Here is a 16,925-nt window from a genome sequence, read left to right as displayed (position 1 = left end):
GTGGGGAAAACTTTTTTAAAAAGGTGGCAGCAGAATGTGAGATGTGTTCATAGTGAGGGCTTTGGATGCCCATGGCCTGGTGGGGGGCATCTTCAAGTACGGGGTGGTGGGCATCTTTTACAGGCATCTCAGGGCAGACAACAGGAGATACATTCCTCCAGTTCCCTTGGTCTGCCTTCTTCCCTCTCCCTCCCCACAACTGTGGATGTCTCACTTCAGCTATGCCGGATGTTGCTGAAGAGCAAGGGGAGCCTCCAGCTGTAGCCCCCATGGCCTGTCAGACTTTCCCTCACCCCGTTTCACTTCCTTTGCTAGAGAGGTCACCACTGGTGTTGCCGCTGCTGCTTTTGCAGTTGCCTTTACCTCAGTAGCCTCTTCTGAGCTCCTATCTACTCACTTTCGTGTGCACAGATGGATGGATTTCTTCGCTGGCCTGTGCAGAGGTTCTTTCGTTTATTTATGGATGTCCAACTACAAGTTAGAGGGGAGGAAAGAAAAAGGTAAGATTCACGTACCATGACATACCACAGTGTACTCATTCTTCAAACAGTCTACATCTCATTAGGCAAAATGTCTGGAATAGAATAGAACAGAAGACTTGAAGAAATCTGAGCAGCTCCTTAAAAATCAGCCCATCTTCAAGCCTTGGATCTTTCAGGTATGGGGCAAAGGGCACAGGCTGGCTTTAATAGGAGACAGGAGAGCTTTAATGTGGGCTGATACATTTACTGAATTGTGACAAGTGATCTTTTGAAATGGTCATGGCTTCACATACTCGCCATTGGTTAATCTTCCTTTCCCAATCATGTCGTTGACCTTTTATCTGATAGATATATCTGAGGAAGACAGAGGTCAAAGAGCAGCTACTAGGGGAAAAATCATTTGTAAATGAAATATAAACCTATTCACCGGATAGCCATCACTGTCGAATGTTCAAAAGTGTCAAATCTGCTTCTAAGTTTAAACCTCCAGGTTGGAATTTGGACTCTCCGTCATTGATTTAGTTAGTTGTTCAGGAATTGACTGATTGAAATCTTCCCTTCAGTTTCAGAATGTCAGTTTGGATCAGGGTTTGCTTATGAGAGTTGAGAGAGTCCAACTCCTAGTTTTAAAAGTATGGTTTTTCAGGCCTGACCTTAGGCAAATACTTCCCTTGGAAGGCCTCATGAGGGAAAGCTGCTTGCCCACACAGACTGGTGGTGTGAATAATGAATCACAGCCAGTGGCTGGAACTGTAGTCAAGGACGAAGTGTCCTATCACATAAATGACTTCATTCCTAGGTCTCTGAGGCCTTGAGCAGAGGTCTCCACGTTCCTCTCCTGGGGCCTTACAGGAGGAAGGGAGAGAAGCTGGGAGACATTTTTCCTCCAATTCAGGATCCAGTACTTTCCCACTCCTAGCTGCTCGTCCTTCCATGACCCCAGCGTCCATAAAGCTCCCAGAGCTGGGTCTCCCTCAACAGTGTGACAACCTCATGTCTTTGTGACCCGCCTGAGCTTTCATCTGGTGAACACTGGTCCACTGGAGAGACTGCAGATGGAAACATAGAAGATGGAAGCTCCAGTTTTAGCTTCTTGCTTATAGCAGCACAGTGACAAAAGTCTTACCTCTTTCATTGCCAGCTTGTTGCTTTAGGGGCTCCTCTGACACTTGAAAGTTCAGCTCTCTCAGCTCAACTGAACTCCTCCTGAGACTAATTTTTCCATTCGTAAAACACCCATAATTGCAGTCTGAAGACCTGTGACTACACTGAGCAAGTATGGCTACTGCTTGGGAAAAAAATGATTTTTAGTGCATTTGCTCTAAAATATTTTATTAGTAAGTTTTATATAAAACAGAAGATACGTACTTGTCACACTGTATAAATGCATGGGAAGCCTGTATATAGTTGTAGTTTCTAGTTTACCAAAGTAACCAGCCATGATGGAATTAAGAGAGTAAGTATATTCAGTTTTTGGTACAAAGTACAAAAAGCAGTGTAAAATTTTTAAGTGCCAAGAAAGCTTATAATAATAAAATAGACTTTAAAAATTACAAATAAAAATCTGTACATCAAGGATATATTTCAGGCCTTTCTGTGCGTGTAGCTCGATGTAGCGAGAAGAGGCACACTGAGAGAAGCCACAGCCCATCAGGTGTTACAGGTCTGGCCCATTTCTGCTTGCAGGACCATCTCCTCTTTTCTCAGGGGGAAAGTGTCGATCAGGTTGAAGAGGGCCACAGGCGTCACCAGGGAGACGTAGCGCTCCTTGTCCACGCCATGTTTATCCAGTACCACTATGCTGAAGGAATAGAGTGGAATTCGCAGCAACAGCCTAGGACAAAGAGAAGACTAGGTCAGAATTGTCTTCCCAAGGACTGGTGAACCAACTAGAGTCCTAGAGTGAACCTGTGTGTGCAGAAAGGCTTAATATCACAAAGGACTGAATTATCCTTTAGGTCTTTACCTCTCAAAGTGTGGTACATTGCATGGGAACTTGTTAACAATGGAGAATACCAGGCACCACCCCCCACCCAACCTACTGAATTAGAAGCTGCATTCACTCGACAGGTTGCGTAGGACAGCTTTAGACTGTAATGGGCAGGAAGACTTTAGACCTGCAATGGTGCTATGTACCAATAGTTGCTTTAAGGCATGTTCAACAATGCTAACAATTTTTTGTATTATATTGGCGTCAACCCCTATTTGCAGATGAGGTTTGCACAATCATAGATGCACTAGAGCCACTGGTTATCAGCAGGGGTGATTTTGGCCCCCAGGGGACATTAGGTTCTGTATGAACAGCTTTGGTGTTCACCATGTGTGATGGGTGCAACTGGCCTCTAATGGTAGGAAGCCAGGGCTGCTGCCTGCCATCCTACAATGCACAGAACAGCCCGCTACTCACGAAAATGTCCACAATGCCGTGGTTGAACAATCCTGGCCTGGTGGTGGTGTAGTTGCCAAGTCTAGGTGAAGCTAATTGAAATTATGTTCCAAACATTCCAGCTGTGGCCCATCTAGCTCACAACTGCATAAGACAGGACAGAACTTGCTCTTCACCCTAGTTTTATTCATTTGGTTGATTAGTTTTTTTTTTTTAATACATCAAGTAATTTCAAAAAGCATTTGAAGTGGTTTCAAGGGCCTGTTTTTTCTGTTCTACCCCATTAGAATTTCAAATGTATAAAATAATGTATTTCATTAGAAACCTGTTTAGATGAAAAAAGCCAGGGAAAGCAAACAAAGAGATGAGTTTGGGGTGGGGGGACGAGCCCACTCAGCTACACAACAAAATCTGGAGAAGAGACTGTCTCACACACAATCTCAAGATAGAGTATTCTGCCATATGGGTTTAAAGTGACTATTTTTTTTCCGCAAACAAATAGATTAAGGAAAAAAATCATTATTCAAAATCTGAGCTGACTATACTTTATTGTCTTTTTTTTTTTTTGGCTGAGCCATACAGGATCTCCGTTCACCAACCAGGGACTGAACCTGTGCTCCCTGCAGTGGAAGTACAGAGTCCTAACCACTGGACCACCAGGGAAGTCCCTATTCTGGCTTTTAATAGTGAGTTGCAGGAGAGATGAGAATAATTTCTATTTTACCCCAGTGGGAAACTAAATTGTTCATCCACTTGTGTGTGTGTGTGTGTTGCTTAGTCATGTTCGACTATTTGCGGCCCCATGGACTGTGGCCTGCCAGGCTGCTCTGTCCACTTCTAGTGAGTAGAAATAAAAGACAGCATTACCATATCTCCCATGGTTTCTCGTGGTGGTAAGAGGGGAACTTGGGAGTAGATGACCTCAAGAAGTGCATTAATGAGTTTGGGAACATTTAAATCTTGAGCATGAAAGTGATGTTAGAATGGAGAACTAAACTTCTCTGCATCTTTAAAAAGAAGACTAATTAGGGGTTTCCCAGGTGATGCTAGTTGTAAAGAACACACCTGCCAATGCAAGGGATGTAAGAAACACAGGTTCGATCCCTGGGTCAGGAAGATCCCCTGGAGATGGAAATAGCAACCCACTCCAGTTATTCTTGCCTGGACAATTCCATGGACAGAGGAGGCTGGGGGGCTACAGTCCATAGGGTCTCAAAAAGTTGGACACAAGTGATACACACCTACCTGTCTTTATCTCCCCATACATGCACATAGGTATATAGGTACACATAGTAGCTAAACTGCTAACAGTAAAGGGAGATTTAAAAAGAAGAACAGAATAGGAAACAAGAGAGAAGTACGTTTGGAAGGAAAAAGGAACTAGGCACTGTTGTAGGAACTAGGCACTGTTGTGGTGGCTGGAGCTGATGGCAAAGGGTGACCAATATAGAATTGGAGTATTTGCTGTTACAGTACTTAAGTTAGGACAGAAATCCCCCATGGTGCCACCATCTGCTGCTACCACACACTTTCATCCTGTGGGCCTTGTGCCTTGATTGACACAGAATATTAAGAGGGAAAACTGCCATGGGTCAGATCAGCAGGCTACCAACAGGTATAGAAATGCATCCCACCATGGCTAGGAAACCACCGACATTTTGGAGGTAAGACATCCTACAGGATGAGGGATGGTACCAGCAATATTCCAGAGTTACTCAAATATTGGGTTGATATGAATTTCAGAGCAAGTTCTAGAGAACTAGACAAAACACTAAGGGAGGTTTCAGTTCAAAATCCTAGTGTAGGAAGAGTCTGAACTTACCTCTTCCCACTGACACACCAAATCTACATAAGGAGCAGTTTCCCCAGGAAAAAAACCTAAAAACTAGGAGAGTGACTTTTGCATATCAGGAAAATGAGAAGGAAATCACATCAAAGTAGGTATAAAAGGCTGAGAGACAATCTTGGCCAAAACCCCAGCAATATCTCCAGTCACAGCCCCCACCCATGTGTGGGGACCAGCAGTCAGGAGGGCACTCATAACCTGGAGTTTCCCCCTGAGCAGTAGACAGTTCTTCTCCCACAGCAGGTTCTCCAGCATTTAAGACCTGACGCAGAGAGACAACCCCCCAAATACCTCTCCAAACCAGTGGGGCTCATACCCACGAGAGCTGCTGAGCTGTCACAAACTCAAACAGTTCTTGAAGGGAAGACTAATGCACCCCAAGACACAGTGTAGAAGCATCCATTTAAAAGTACCCACACTTTATGTGAATAGGCTCATTTGATAATCTTAAGTAAGCAGACTGAGGGGCCAGGGGTATGTTGGTGTGAGCAATTTTCTTTCTTTCTTTCTTTTTTTTTTTTGGTGTGAGCAATTTTCAAACTCCCTCTACTGGGTGAAAGCCAGCAGAAACCATCTCTTACCTCTTTTTCTGGCCGACTGCCACCTCCATGGTCCACCAAGGATAGACATTTTCCTGTGTTCTTTCTGCCTTACTAAAGCCAGCAGGTACCTTCTACCACCCTTCCACCCCCATGACTCTGGTGGCCAACAGGGCCTTTTGCTTGCAGTCCCTCAGGACTGTGTCTGCATACTCCAAAAGCTGCTGCCTGCAGGTCTGCCTTCCAATCTAGGTGCTCACTGATCCTCTCCTTTGGAGCATTATCAAGTCTTGGCACACCCTCAAACATTGGGAACTACTGAAAATAAAATAAGCTCCTTGGACAATCACAAAGGTTTGCGAGAGAAACTAGGGTTCATCTCCTACCTGGGGCCAGTCCTTCAAGACTAGAAGTGCCCGTTGCAACTAATGCATAGAAACCAACAGAGAGCCAACTAAAATGAAGAAACAGAGGAATATATATGTTCTTCTATATAAAAATAGAGAAACATATAGGATAGATAGATAACCAACACGGACCTACTGTATAGCACAGAAATCTCTACTCAATATTCTGTGATAACCTGTATGAGAAAATATTCCTTGAATAAATATATATTTATATTTTTATACATATGTGTAAGTGAATCACTTTTCTGTATACCTGAAACACACAACATTGTAAATCAACTGTATTTTACTAAAATTTAAATATAAAAAAGACAACTGTCACAAAAACTTAGGCCAAATAAAAACTTAGGTTGAAATGGAAGCCAGAAAAAATTAACAAGGTCAAGATGGTAACATCATACCATTACACCAAAAACAAGACCCTTTTCAGTGTGGAGACCTGTGTGGTTGCATAGGTCACACACCCATGAAACTGGTTCTGTGTCTCTTAAGTCCACCAAATCTTTCCTAACAATGAAAACATACTAACCCAACCTTGTGTTCCAGGACAGCACAGTCCAAGAATAGGTAATTACAATTCCAAATGCAAGGAGATTTCTATTACCCAACCTTATCCTGCCCTCTATACTGTCAGCCATCATTCAAAGCAGCTTCTTTAGTTTTATACCTCTGTTTCTCAGAGCAAGGATGAAAGAAGGAGCTTAATGTTTGGGAAGTCCTAGGTGGTGTAGTGGTTAGGAGTTTGGTTCCCAATGCAGGGGTCATCGGTTTGATTCCAGGAGAGAGGATGGAATTTATACATTTGTAAATGTATATAACCAGCATAGCAACACTTAAATATATATATGTGTATATATATATATGTGTGTGTGTGTGTGTGTGTGTGTGTGTGTGTGTATATACAGCAAATATTAACAGACGTAAAAGGAGAAGTACAAGGACCCTGATAGTAGGGGACATTTATATGCAGCTTACAACAATGGACAGATATCCAGACGGAAGCTCAGTAACAGAACAGCCTTAAACACATTAAACTGTGGATTTCATAGAGAAATACACAACATCCCATCCAAAGCAAGAGAATATCTATTCTTCATGTGCATATGGAACATTGTACAGCATAGATCCTTAATCAAGATGATTAAAATCATAGCCAGCATCTTTTTTGATCATAATGTATCAAACTTAGAAAATCAAATATAAGAAGAATAGAAACATTTACAAATAATGTGGCAACTAAACAGTGTTTTAGTGGACAACAAGTGACTCAAATAGAAATAAAATACATTTAGTCAAATGAAAATGGAAATAAAACATTCTATAACTTATGAAATGTAGCAAAAGCAGTTCTGAGAGAGAAGTTCAGGGCAATAAATACTTATCAAAACAAACATCTCAAAAGAAACCTAACTTGACATCTGAAACAACTAGAAAGAACCAAAGTTAGGAAATAATAAGGATCAGAGAAGAAATAAATGGAGAGACAAAAAAGACAATAGAAAAGACCACTGCAACAAGAAGTGGGTCTTTACAAAGGTAAAATTCATAAAACCCTTAATAGACCCACTGGGACAGTTTGGATTCAAACATAAATCAGAAATGAAAGAGGAGACTCATAACTGATACCACAGATATGCAAAGAACAAGAGACTACTGTGAAAATTTATATGCCAAGAAATTTGACAGCCGAGAAGTAGTGGATAAATTCCTAGAAAAATACAACCCTCCAAGACTGAATTATGAACAAATAGAAACTATTAACAAATTACTATTAAGAAGATTGAATCACTAATCAAAAACCTCCCAACAAATAAAAGTCCAGGACCAGATGGTTACACAACTGAATTCTACCTTCATTCAAAGAAGAAGTAATACTAATCCTTTTCAAACTCTTCCAAAAACTAGGAGAGGAGGTTAAAACTCACTTTATAAGGTCACCATTCTCTGGTAACCCAAACCAGACAAGGACACCAGAAAATTACATGCCAACATCCCTGGTGAACGCAAATGCAAATATACTCAACATTTATAAAACAATTCAACATAAATTTATATTTCCAAGACGCAAAGATGATTCAACATCTACCAATCATCATGTTATGCCATATTAATAAAATGAATGCTAAAAATCATATAATCCCAATAGTTTCAGAAAAAGTATTTGACAAAACTCACCTTCCATTTACGATAAAAACTTTCTAAACAATGTGGGCATAGTGGGAACAAACCTTGACATCATAAAGCCCATATATAAACAAGGCCACAGCTAAGTTTATACTCGATGGTAAAAAGCTAAAAGCTTTTCGTCTAAGATCAGAAACAAGACAAGGATGCCCATTCTTGCCACTTGGATTCAACATGCTATTGTTAGCCCTAGCCAGACTTGGTACACAACAAAAAGAGAAAAAAGACATCCAAATTGGAAAATAAAACTCTCAGTATTTCTGGATTTCATGATGTTATATATAGAAAACCCTAAAGACTCCATCAAAATACTGTTAGATTAATAAACCAAATTCAGTAAAGCTTCTGGATACAAAATGGATATACGAAAATCTCAGGCATTTCTATACACTAATAAGAAATCTTAAAGTCTTTCCAACAGTAGATATGGTGGTCATTTGATATAAATTGCCCATCCTCATCCAGTTTAGATCACTGATTCCTAAAAAGTTGATGTGCAGTCTTGCCACCTCCTGTTTGACCACGTTAAATTTACGACGATTCATGGAACTAACATTCCAGGTTCCTATGCAATATGGTTCTTTACTGCATCCGACTTTACTTTCAGCCCCAGACACATCCACAACTGGGCATTGTTTCCACTTTGGCTCAGCCTTTTAATTTCTTCTAGAGCTATTTCTCCGCTTTTCTCCAGTAGTATATTGTACGAAAATCAAGACAAAGAACTGACTGTGGCTCAGATCATGAGTTGCTTACTGCAAAATACAGACTTAAATTGAAGAAAGACAGGAAAACCACTAGGCCATTCAGGTATGACCTAAATCAAATCCCTTACAGTGGAAGTGACAGATTCAAGGGATTAGATCTGGTAGACAGATTGCCTGAAGAACTGTGAATGGATGTTCATAACATTGTACAGGAGGCAGTGACCAAAACTATCCTCCAGTAAAGATATGTAACAAGGCAAAATGGTCTCATGAGGAGGCCTTAAAAATAGCTTTGAAAGGAAGACAAGCAAAAGGCAAAGGAGAAAATGAACGATATACCCATCTGAAAGCAGAGCTCCAAATAATAGTTAGGAGAGATTAAAAAAAAAAAAAACCTTCTTAAACTAACACTGCAAAGAAATACAGGAAAAGAATAGAGCAGGAAAGACTAGAGATCTCTTCAAGAAAATTAGAGATACCAGGGGAACATTTCATACAAAGATGGGCACAATAAAGGACAGAAACGGTATGGACATTAGAGAAGCAGAAAATATTAAGAAGAGATGGCAAGGATACACAGAAGAACTGTACAAAAAAGGTCTTAATGACCCAGATAACCACAAGGGTGTGATCACTTACCCTAGAGCCAGACATCCTGGACTGTGAAGTCCAGTGGGCTGTTGGAATCATTACTACGAATAAAGCTAGTGGATGTGATGGAATTCCAGTTGAGCTATTTCAAATGATGATGCTGTGAAAGTGCCGCACTCAATATGCCAGCAAATTTGGAAAACTCAGCAGTGATCATAGGACTGCAAAAGGTCAGTTTTCCTTCTAATCCAAAATTTGGGCAATGCCAAAGAATGTTCAAACTACCGTCCAACTGCACTCGTTTCATATGCTAGCAAGATAATGCTGAAAATCCTTCAAGCTAGGCTGCCACAGTATGTGAACCATGAACTTCCAGACATAGAAGCTTTCTTTAGAAAACAAAGAGGACAAGATATCAAATTTCCAACATCTCTTGGATCATACAAAAACCAAGGGAATTCAAGAAAAACATCTACTTTTGCTTCATTGACTATTCTAAGCCTTTGACTGTGTGGATCACAACAAACTGGGGGAAAATTCTCAGAGAGATGGGAATACCAGATCATTGTGCCTGCCTCCTGAGAAACCTGTATGCAGGTCAAGAAGCAATGATTAGAACCAGACATGGAACAATGGACTGGTTCAAAATTGGAAAGGAATACATCAAGGCTATATATTGTCACTCTGCTTATTTAACTTCTATGCAGAGTACATCATGCAAAATGCCCGGCTAGATGAAGCTCAAGCTGATATCGAGATTGCCACGAGAAAGATCAACAACCTGAGGTAACACCACCCTAATGTCAGAAAGCAAAGAGGAACTAAAGAGACTGGCTGACAGTGAAAGAGGAGAGTGAAAAAGCTGGGTTAAAATTCAACATTCAAAAAACTAAGATCCTGGCATTTGGTCCCATCACTTCATGGCAAATAGAAGGGGAAAAAGTAGAAACAGTGACAGACTTTATTTTCTTGGGCTCCAAAATAACTGTGTATGGTGACTGCAGCCTCAAAAATCAAATACGCTTGCTCCTTGGGAAAAAAAAAAAGCTATGACAAACCGAGACAGCGTATTAAAAAGCAGAGACATCATTTTGCCGACAAAGGTTCATTTAGTGAAAGCTATCACTTTTCCAGTAATCATGTATGGATGTGAGAGGTGGACCATAAAGAAGGTTGATCGAAGAAGAACTGATGCTTTGGAAGTGTGGTGGTGGAGACTCTTGAGAGCCCTTGGACAGCAAAGAGGTCAAACCAGTCAATCCTAAAGGAAATCAATCCTGAATATTTATTGGAAGGACTGATGCTAAAGCTGAAGCTCCAATACTGTGGCCACCAGATGGAAAGAATCACCTCTTTGGAAAAGACCCTGAAGCTGGGAAAGATTGAGGAAAGAAGGAGAATGGGGTGACAGATGATGAAATGGTTGGATGGCATCACTGACCCAATGGATGTGAGTTTGAGCAAATCTGGGAAAGAGTGAAAGACGGAGAAGCCGGGCATGCTGCAGTCAATGGGGGTCACAACGATTTGGACACGAGTGAGAGAATGAAGAACAACAAAGTACCAGAAATAGAAAAATCACTTTTCTAGTTGTATGAAAATCAATAAATACCTAGAGTAAACTTTACCAAGAATCTGAAGGACCTGTACATTGAAAACAATAGACATTCCATTTCAAAACTATGAAGCCTTTGGTAAAAGCACAGGCAGTGGTTCACTCACTGTGATCCCCAGACCAGCAGCATCAGCAACACCTGGAAACTTCCTAGAAATGCAAGTTCTCAGGCCCCACCATAGACCTAGCCCATCGAAAACTCTGGGGCAGGGGCCCCACACTGTTTTAACAGCTCTCCTGGAGATTCTGAGATAGGGCAAAGCTTGAGAACCACTGTATAATTCCTTTATATTGTTACTTTTTACACCATCATAATTAGCCTACAGAGGTCTTACAGTAGCCCCAACAGATACAACCTGAATGAGATGTTTTCTTAAATCATATTTTTCTATCCTTCAAATTTAAACAATTTAAAATCACATCAAGATTTTACAAAGATTCTCTCTATATATCTGCAATCCAGAAAAAAAACCCTTTAGTAAATTCTACAACAGGTTTTTTAAAAAAAATCATTGAAGTCTTCAAGTTATCATTTCAACTTTTGATAATTTTGCTTGGGATGTGTTATTATATGGAAAGATTTCCTCAAGCTGTCATTTGCAAATACATAGTCTAAGATACTGCAAATATATTAAAAGTAGCAAAAATACAATAAACACAAATAAAAAGATGGAAAATAAAAAAAAATCATTGACACTTCTAAATGAGCAATAGCTTCATGAAACCTACTGGGAAAATTGTTAATAAAATGTCAACAATAAGATGTCAACAATCTTCTCAGGTTTCTTATCTTTAAATTGGACTGTTGGTAATTACAAATATATTCTTAAAGGATACTGTCACCCCTGCAAATAGTAAAGCTGATTCCATTTAGAGTCATTTACTTACTTAGCACCAACATGGCACCAGGCACTGTGCTAGGTACTAGATGCTAATGCAGGAGGACAAATAATGAATAAATAAAAGGTTATGAGTGTTCGCAGGCTTCTCCTCCAACTAAAGAGAATTCAGGCCTATTTATTGTTCCATATCCCTGGCTTTCTGAGTTTTTGATCCTGGCGTGGATGGTGCAGACTCTCTGTCAAAGCGTGGTGGGTCAAAAGGCAGATGGAATGCCGCAGAGCAACTAAGCCTGTGTGTCACAACTACTGAGCCTGTGCTCCACAGCCCAGGAACCTCAACTATTGAACCTGTGTTCTGTAACTACTGAAGCCTGCCAACCATAGAGTGTGTGCTCCAAAACAAAAGAAGCCACTGGAATGAGAACCTTATGCACCACAACTAGAGAGTACCCCCTACTCACTGCAAGTAGAGAACACCCACAGAGCAATGAAGCACCAGTGCAACAAAAGATAAAAACATTTTTAAAAACTAAAACTGAACAATAGCAACAATGGATCCAGCAATCCCAGTCCTGGGCATACATGTGCAGTAAACCATAATTCAAAAAGATATGTGCATGCCAATGTTCATAGCAGCACTATTTACAATAGCCAGGACATGAAAGTAACCACATCTCCATCGACAGAGGAATACATAAAGATGTGTGTGTGTGCATACATACACACACATGTGCCACATAAAAATATCGAGCCATAAAAAAAGGAATGAAATAATGTCACTGGTAACAACATGGAAGGGCCAAAATATTGCCATAGTAAATCAAGCAAGTCAGACAAAGACAAATATATCATTGACATGTAGAATCTAAATTTTAAAAAATGATACAAATGAAGTTATTTACAACATAGAAATAGACTTGCAGATATGGAAAACAAACATGGTTACCAAAGGGGAAACATGGAGGGGGGAGGCATAAATGAAGAGCTTTGGATTTATATATATACACTACTATATATTCTATTGATAACCAAGAAGAACCTATGTATAGCACAGGGAAATCTACTCAATATTTTGTGATAACCTATATGAAAAAACCATCTAAAAAAGAATGAATATATGTATAACTGAATCACTTTGCTGTATACCTAACAAAACACTGTAAAGCAACTCTGCTACAATAAGACAAAAAAGAAATCATTCATGTACATGTTCACAGAAGCACTATTTACAACAGCCAAGACATGGAAGCAACCTAAGTGTTCGTCAACAAATGAATGCATAAAGAAGATGGAGAATATATACACAATGGAAGATTACTTAACTATAAAAAAAGAATGCCATTTGAAACATGAATGGAATTAGAAATTATTATATCAAGTGAAGAAAGACAAAGGACAAATATCCTGTAACATCACTTATATGTGGAATCTAAAAAAAATGATTTAAATGAACTTGTTTTGTTTTTGAAGTCCCATTTATTATCTTTTAATCCTGTGTATCTCTTAATTAGTTATTATAGTTATTTTACTACTTTTGTCTTTAAACCTTTATACTAGTTTTATATATCCACTACTGTTACTAATATGTCTACAATTTAAAAACTTTAAAAATACTATTTTAACAATTGTAAAATGTAAGTGGTTAATTTCAATTTTGTTTGAGGTGTGCAACAAAGTGAGGATTATATATAAATATGCATATTGTTTATCAGATTCTTTTCCACTATAGGTTACTGAATATACAGTGCTATACAGGAGGTCTTTGTAACTTCTCTTTTATACTAGTGTGTATATGTTAACCCGAAATTCCTAATTTTTTCCACTCTCCCTCAATCCCCTACTATCCTCTTTGGTAACCATAAGTTTGTTTTCTATGACTATGAGTCTATTTTTCTTTTGTGGTCCTTTAGAATGTATTCAAACTTAAGTTGTTTTCAAAATAAAAAAAATGATAAACATAAGTTATATACAAACCTCATGTTGACCAGAAACCAGGAAACTACAGTAGATACACAAACAATAACAAGAAAGGAATCTAAGCATACTGCTGGTTCTTTAAATCACACAAAGATAACAAGAGAAGAATGTAACAGAGGAGCTATAAAACAGACGTAAAACAATTACGAAAATGTCAGTAAGATTATACCTATCAATAATTTAAGTGGACTAAATTATCTAATCAAAAGAAAGGGTAGCTGAATGGCAGGGGGTTAAGACCTATCTATATGCTGCCTACAAGGGACTGAATTCAGATGTGAAGGCACACAAAAGCTGAACGTGAAGGAATGGACAAATATATTCTATGCAAGCGCAAACCAAAAGCTGGATAACTTTTCTTGTATCAGACAAAATAGACTTTAACATAAGACTATTATCAGCTAAAGAAGGGCAATACATAATGATAAAGTCTGCAATCCAGAAAGAAGATACAATGGTTGTAAATATATATAGAGATAGATGTATATCTATATATATAAACAGCATAGAAGCACTTAAACATACAAGGCAAATATTAACACATTAACAGACCTAAAAGGAGAAATACGAGGACAATAATATCCAGCTTACAACAATGGATAGATCATCTAAACAGAAGTTCAATAACAAAACGGCCTTAAACACATTAAACTGTGGATTTAATAGAGAAATACAGAACATCCCATCCAAAGCAACAGAATATATATTCCTCATGTGCACACAGAACATTCTCTAGGATAGATCATGTTAGGCCATAAACCAAGCCTTCATCAACTCAAGATGGCTGAAATCATATGATCTTTTTAGACCATAATGTATCAAACTTAGAAATCAAATATAAGAAGAAAAGTAGAAACATTTACAAATAATATGGCAATTAAACTGTGTTACTGGATGAGTGACTCAAAGAGAAATAAAAAAATACATTCAGTAAAATGGAAATAAAAAATTCTAAGTATTAATCAAGGCAAATTGGAAGTGGTCAACAGGAGATAGAAAAAGTGAACATTGACATTTTAAGAATCAGCAAACTAAAATGGACTGAAATGTGTGAATTTAACTTAGATGACCATTTTATCTACTACTGTGGGCAAGAATCCCTGAGAAGAAATGGAGTAGCCATCATAGTCAACAAAAGAGTCCAAAATGCAGTACTTGGATGCAATCTCAAAAACAACAGAATGATCTCTGTTGGTTTCCAAGGCAAACCATTCAATATCACAGCAATCCAAGTCTATGCCCCGACCAGTAATGCTAAAGAAGTTGAATGGTTCTATGAAGACCTACAAGACCTTCTAGAACTAACACCCAAAAAAGATGTCCTTTTCATTATAAGGGACTGGAATGCAAAAGTAGGAAGTCAAGAAACACCTTGAGTAACAGGCAAATTTGGCCTTGGAGTACAGAATGAAGCAGGCAAAGGCTAATAGAGTACTACATTTTGGACACTTTTGTTGACTATGAGGGCTACGCCATTTCTTTAAGGGAGTCTTACCCACAGTAAGATATAATCATTATTCTGAATTAAATTCACCCACTCTCATGCATTTTAGTTCACTGAGTCCTAAAATGTCGATGTTCACTCTTGCCATCTCCTGTTTGACTACCTCCAATTTACCTTGATTCATGGATCTACCATTCCAAGTTCCTATGCAATATGGTTTTTTACAGTATCTGACTTTACTTTCACCACCAGACACATGCACAACTGGGCATCATTTCTGGTTTGGTTCAGCCTTTTCATTCTTTCTGGAGGCATTTCTCCACTCTTCTACAGTAGTATATTGGACAAATACAAGTCCAGGAGCTGACTGTGACTCAGATAATGAGCTCCTTATTGTAAAATTCAGACTTAAATTGAAGAAAGCAGGAAAAACCAATTTAGGTCATTTAGGTATGACCTAAATCAAATCCCTTATCATTATACAGGGATTATCAAATCCTTTGAATAGATTCAAGGGATTAGATCTGATAGAGTGACAGAAGATCTATGGATAGAGGTTCGAAACATGGTGTAGGAGGTGGTGGCCAAAAGCATCCCCAAGAAAAAGAAATGCAACAAGGCAAAATGATTGTGTGGGGAGGCCTTACAAATAGCTGAGGAAAGAAGATAAGCAAAAGGCAAAGGAGAAAACAAAGATATACCCATCTGAATGCAGACTTGCAAAGAATAGCAAGGAGAGATAAGAAACCTTTATTAAATGAACAATGCAAAGAAATAAAGGAAAACAATAGAATGGGAAAGACTAGAGATCTCTTGAAGAAAATTACAGATATCAAGGGAATATTTCCTGCAAAAATGGGCACAATTAGGACAGAAACAATATGACTCTAACAGAAGCAGAAGACAGTAAGAAGAGGTGGCAAGAATACACAGAAGAACTGTACAAAAAAGGTCTTAATGACCTGAATAACCAAGATGGTGAGCTCACTCACTCACTCAGAGCCCAGGGTCTTAGGAAGCATTACTACAAGCAAAGCTGGTAGAGGTGATGGAATTAGAGCTGAGCTATTACAAATGCTAAAAGAGGAAGCTGTCAAAGTGCTGCACTCAATAAGCCAGGAAATTTGGAAAACTAGCAGTGGCCACAGGAATAAAAAATGTCAGTTTTCATTCCATTCCCAAAGAAAGGCAATGCCAAAGAAAGTTCAAACTACTGAACAATTGTGCTCGTTTCTCATGCTGGCAAGTAAATGTTCAAAATTCTTCAAGCTAGGCTTCAATAGCACGTGAATGGAGAACTGCCAGAACTGCATTTAGAAAAGGAAAAGGAACTAGAGATCAACTTGCCAATATCCGTTGGATCATAGAAAAAGAAAGGGAATTCCACAAAAATATCTACATCTGCATCATTGACTATGCTAAAGCCTTTGACTATCTGAATCACAAAAGTGGAAAGTTCTGAAAGAGGTGGCAATAACAGACCACCTTACCTGCATCCTGAGAAATCTGTATGCTGGTCAAGAAGCAACAGTTAGAATCTGACATGCAAAAACAGACTGGTTCAAAATTGGACAAGAAGAAAGTCAAGGCTCTATATTGTCACCGTGCTTAACTTCTATACAGAGTATAATATGCAAAAGCCGGGCTCGTTGAAGCACAATCTAGAATCAATATTGCCGGGAGTAATATTAATAACGAAAATACACAGAAGACACCACTCTTAGGAACTAAAGAGCCTCTTGAAGAAGGTGAAGGAGGAGAGTGAAAAACCTGACTTAAAACCTGACATTCAAAAAACTAAGATCATGGCATCCAGTCATATGACTTCATGGCAATTAGATGGGGAAAAAATGGAAACAGTGACAGACTTTATTTTATTGGGCTCCAAAATCACTGTGGATG

At 38.9% G+C, this 16,925-nt stretch overlaps 2 protein-coding genes across 3 annotated transcripts in view; one reads left to right on the top strand and one right to left on the bottom strand.

Moving 5' to 3' along the window:
* The window catches only part of SYTL5 (synaptotagmin like 5), a 171,210-nt gene extending 170,714 nt beyond the window's left edge, over positions 1-496 (top strand). The window contains exon 20 of the mRNA XM_043895558.1: positions 412-496. The gene's annotated coding sequence lies outside the window, so the exon portion shown is untranslated. The remainder of the gene's footprint in view (positions 1-411) is intronic.
* A 1,301-nt stretch (positions 497-1,797) lies between these two features.
* SRPX (sushi repeat containing protein X-linked) overlaps positions 1,798-16,925 on the bottom strand; it is a 140,625-nt gene continuing 125,497 nt past the window's right edge. For both annotated transcript variants that reach the window (XM_043895561.1, XM_043895562.1), the window contains one exon: positions 1,798-2,316. In XM_043895561.1, the coding sequence (XP_043751496.1) occupies positions 2,133-2,316 (184 nt within the window). In that variant the 3' untranslated portion in view covers positions 1,798-2,132. The remainder of the gene's footprint in view (positions 2,317-16,925) is intronic.

Source organism: Cervus elaphus, chromosome X (assembly GCF_910594005.1).
Source record: "Cervus elaphus chromosome X, mCerEla1.1, whole genome shotgun sequence".
NCBI lineage: Eukaryota > Metazoa > Chordata > Mammalia > Artiodactyla > Cervidae > Cervus > Cervus elaphus.
Note: the sequence above shows the minus strand (reverse complement) of the source record. Positions and strands in the feature narration are given on the sequence as shown.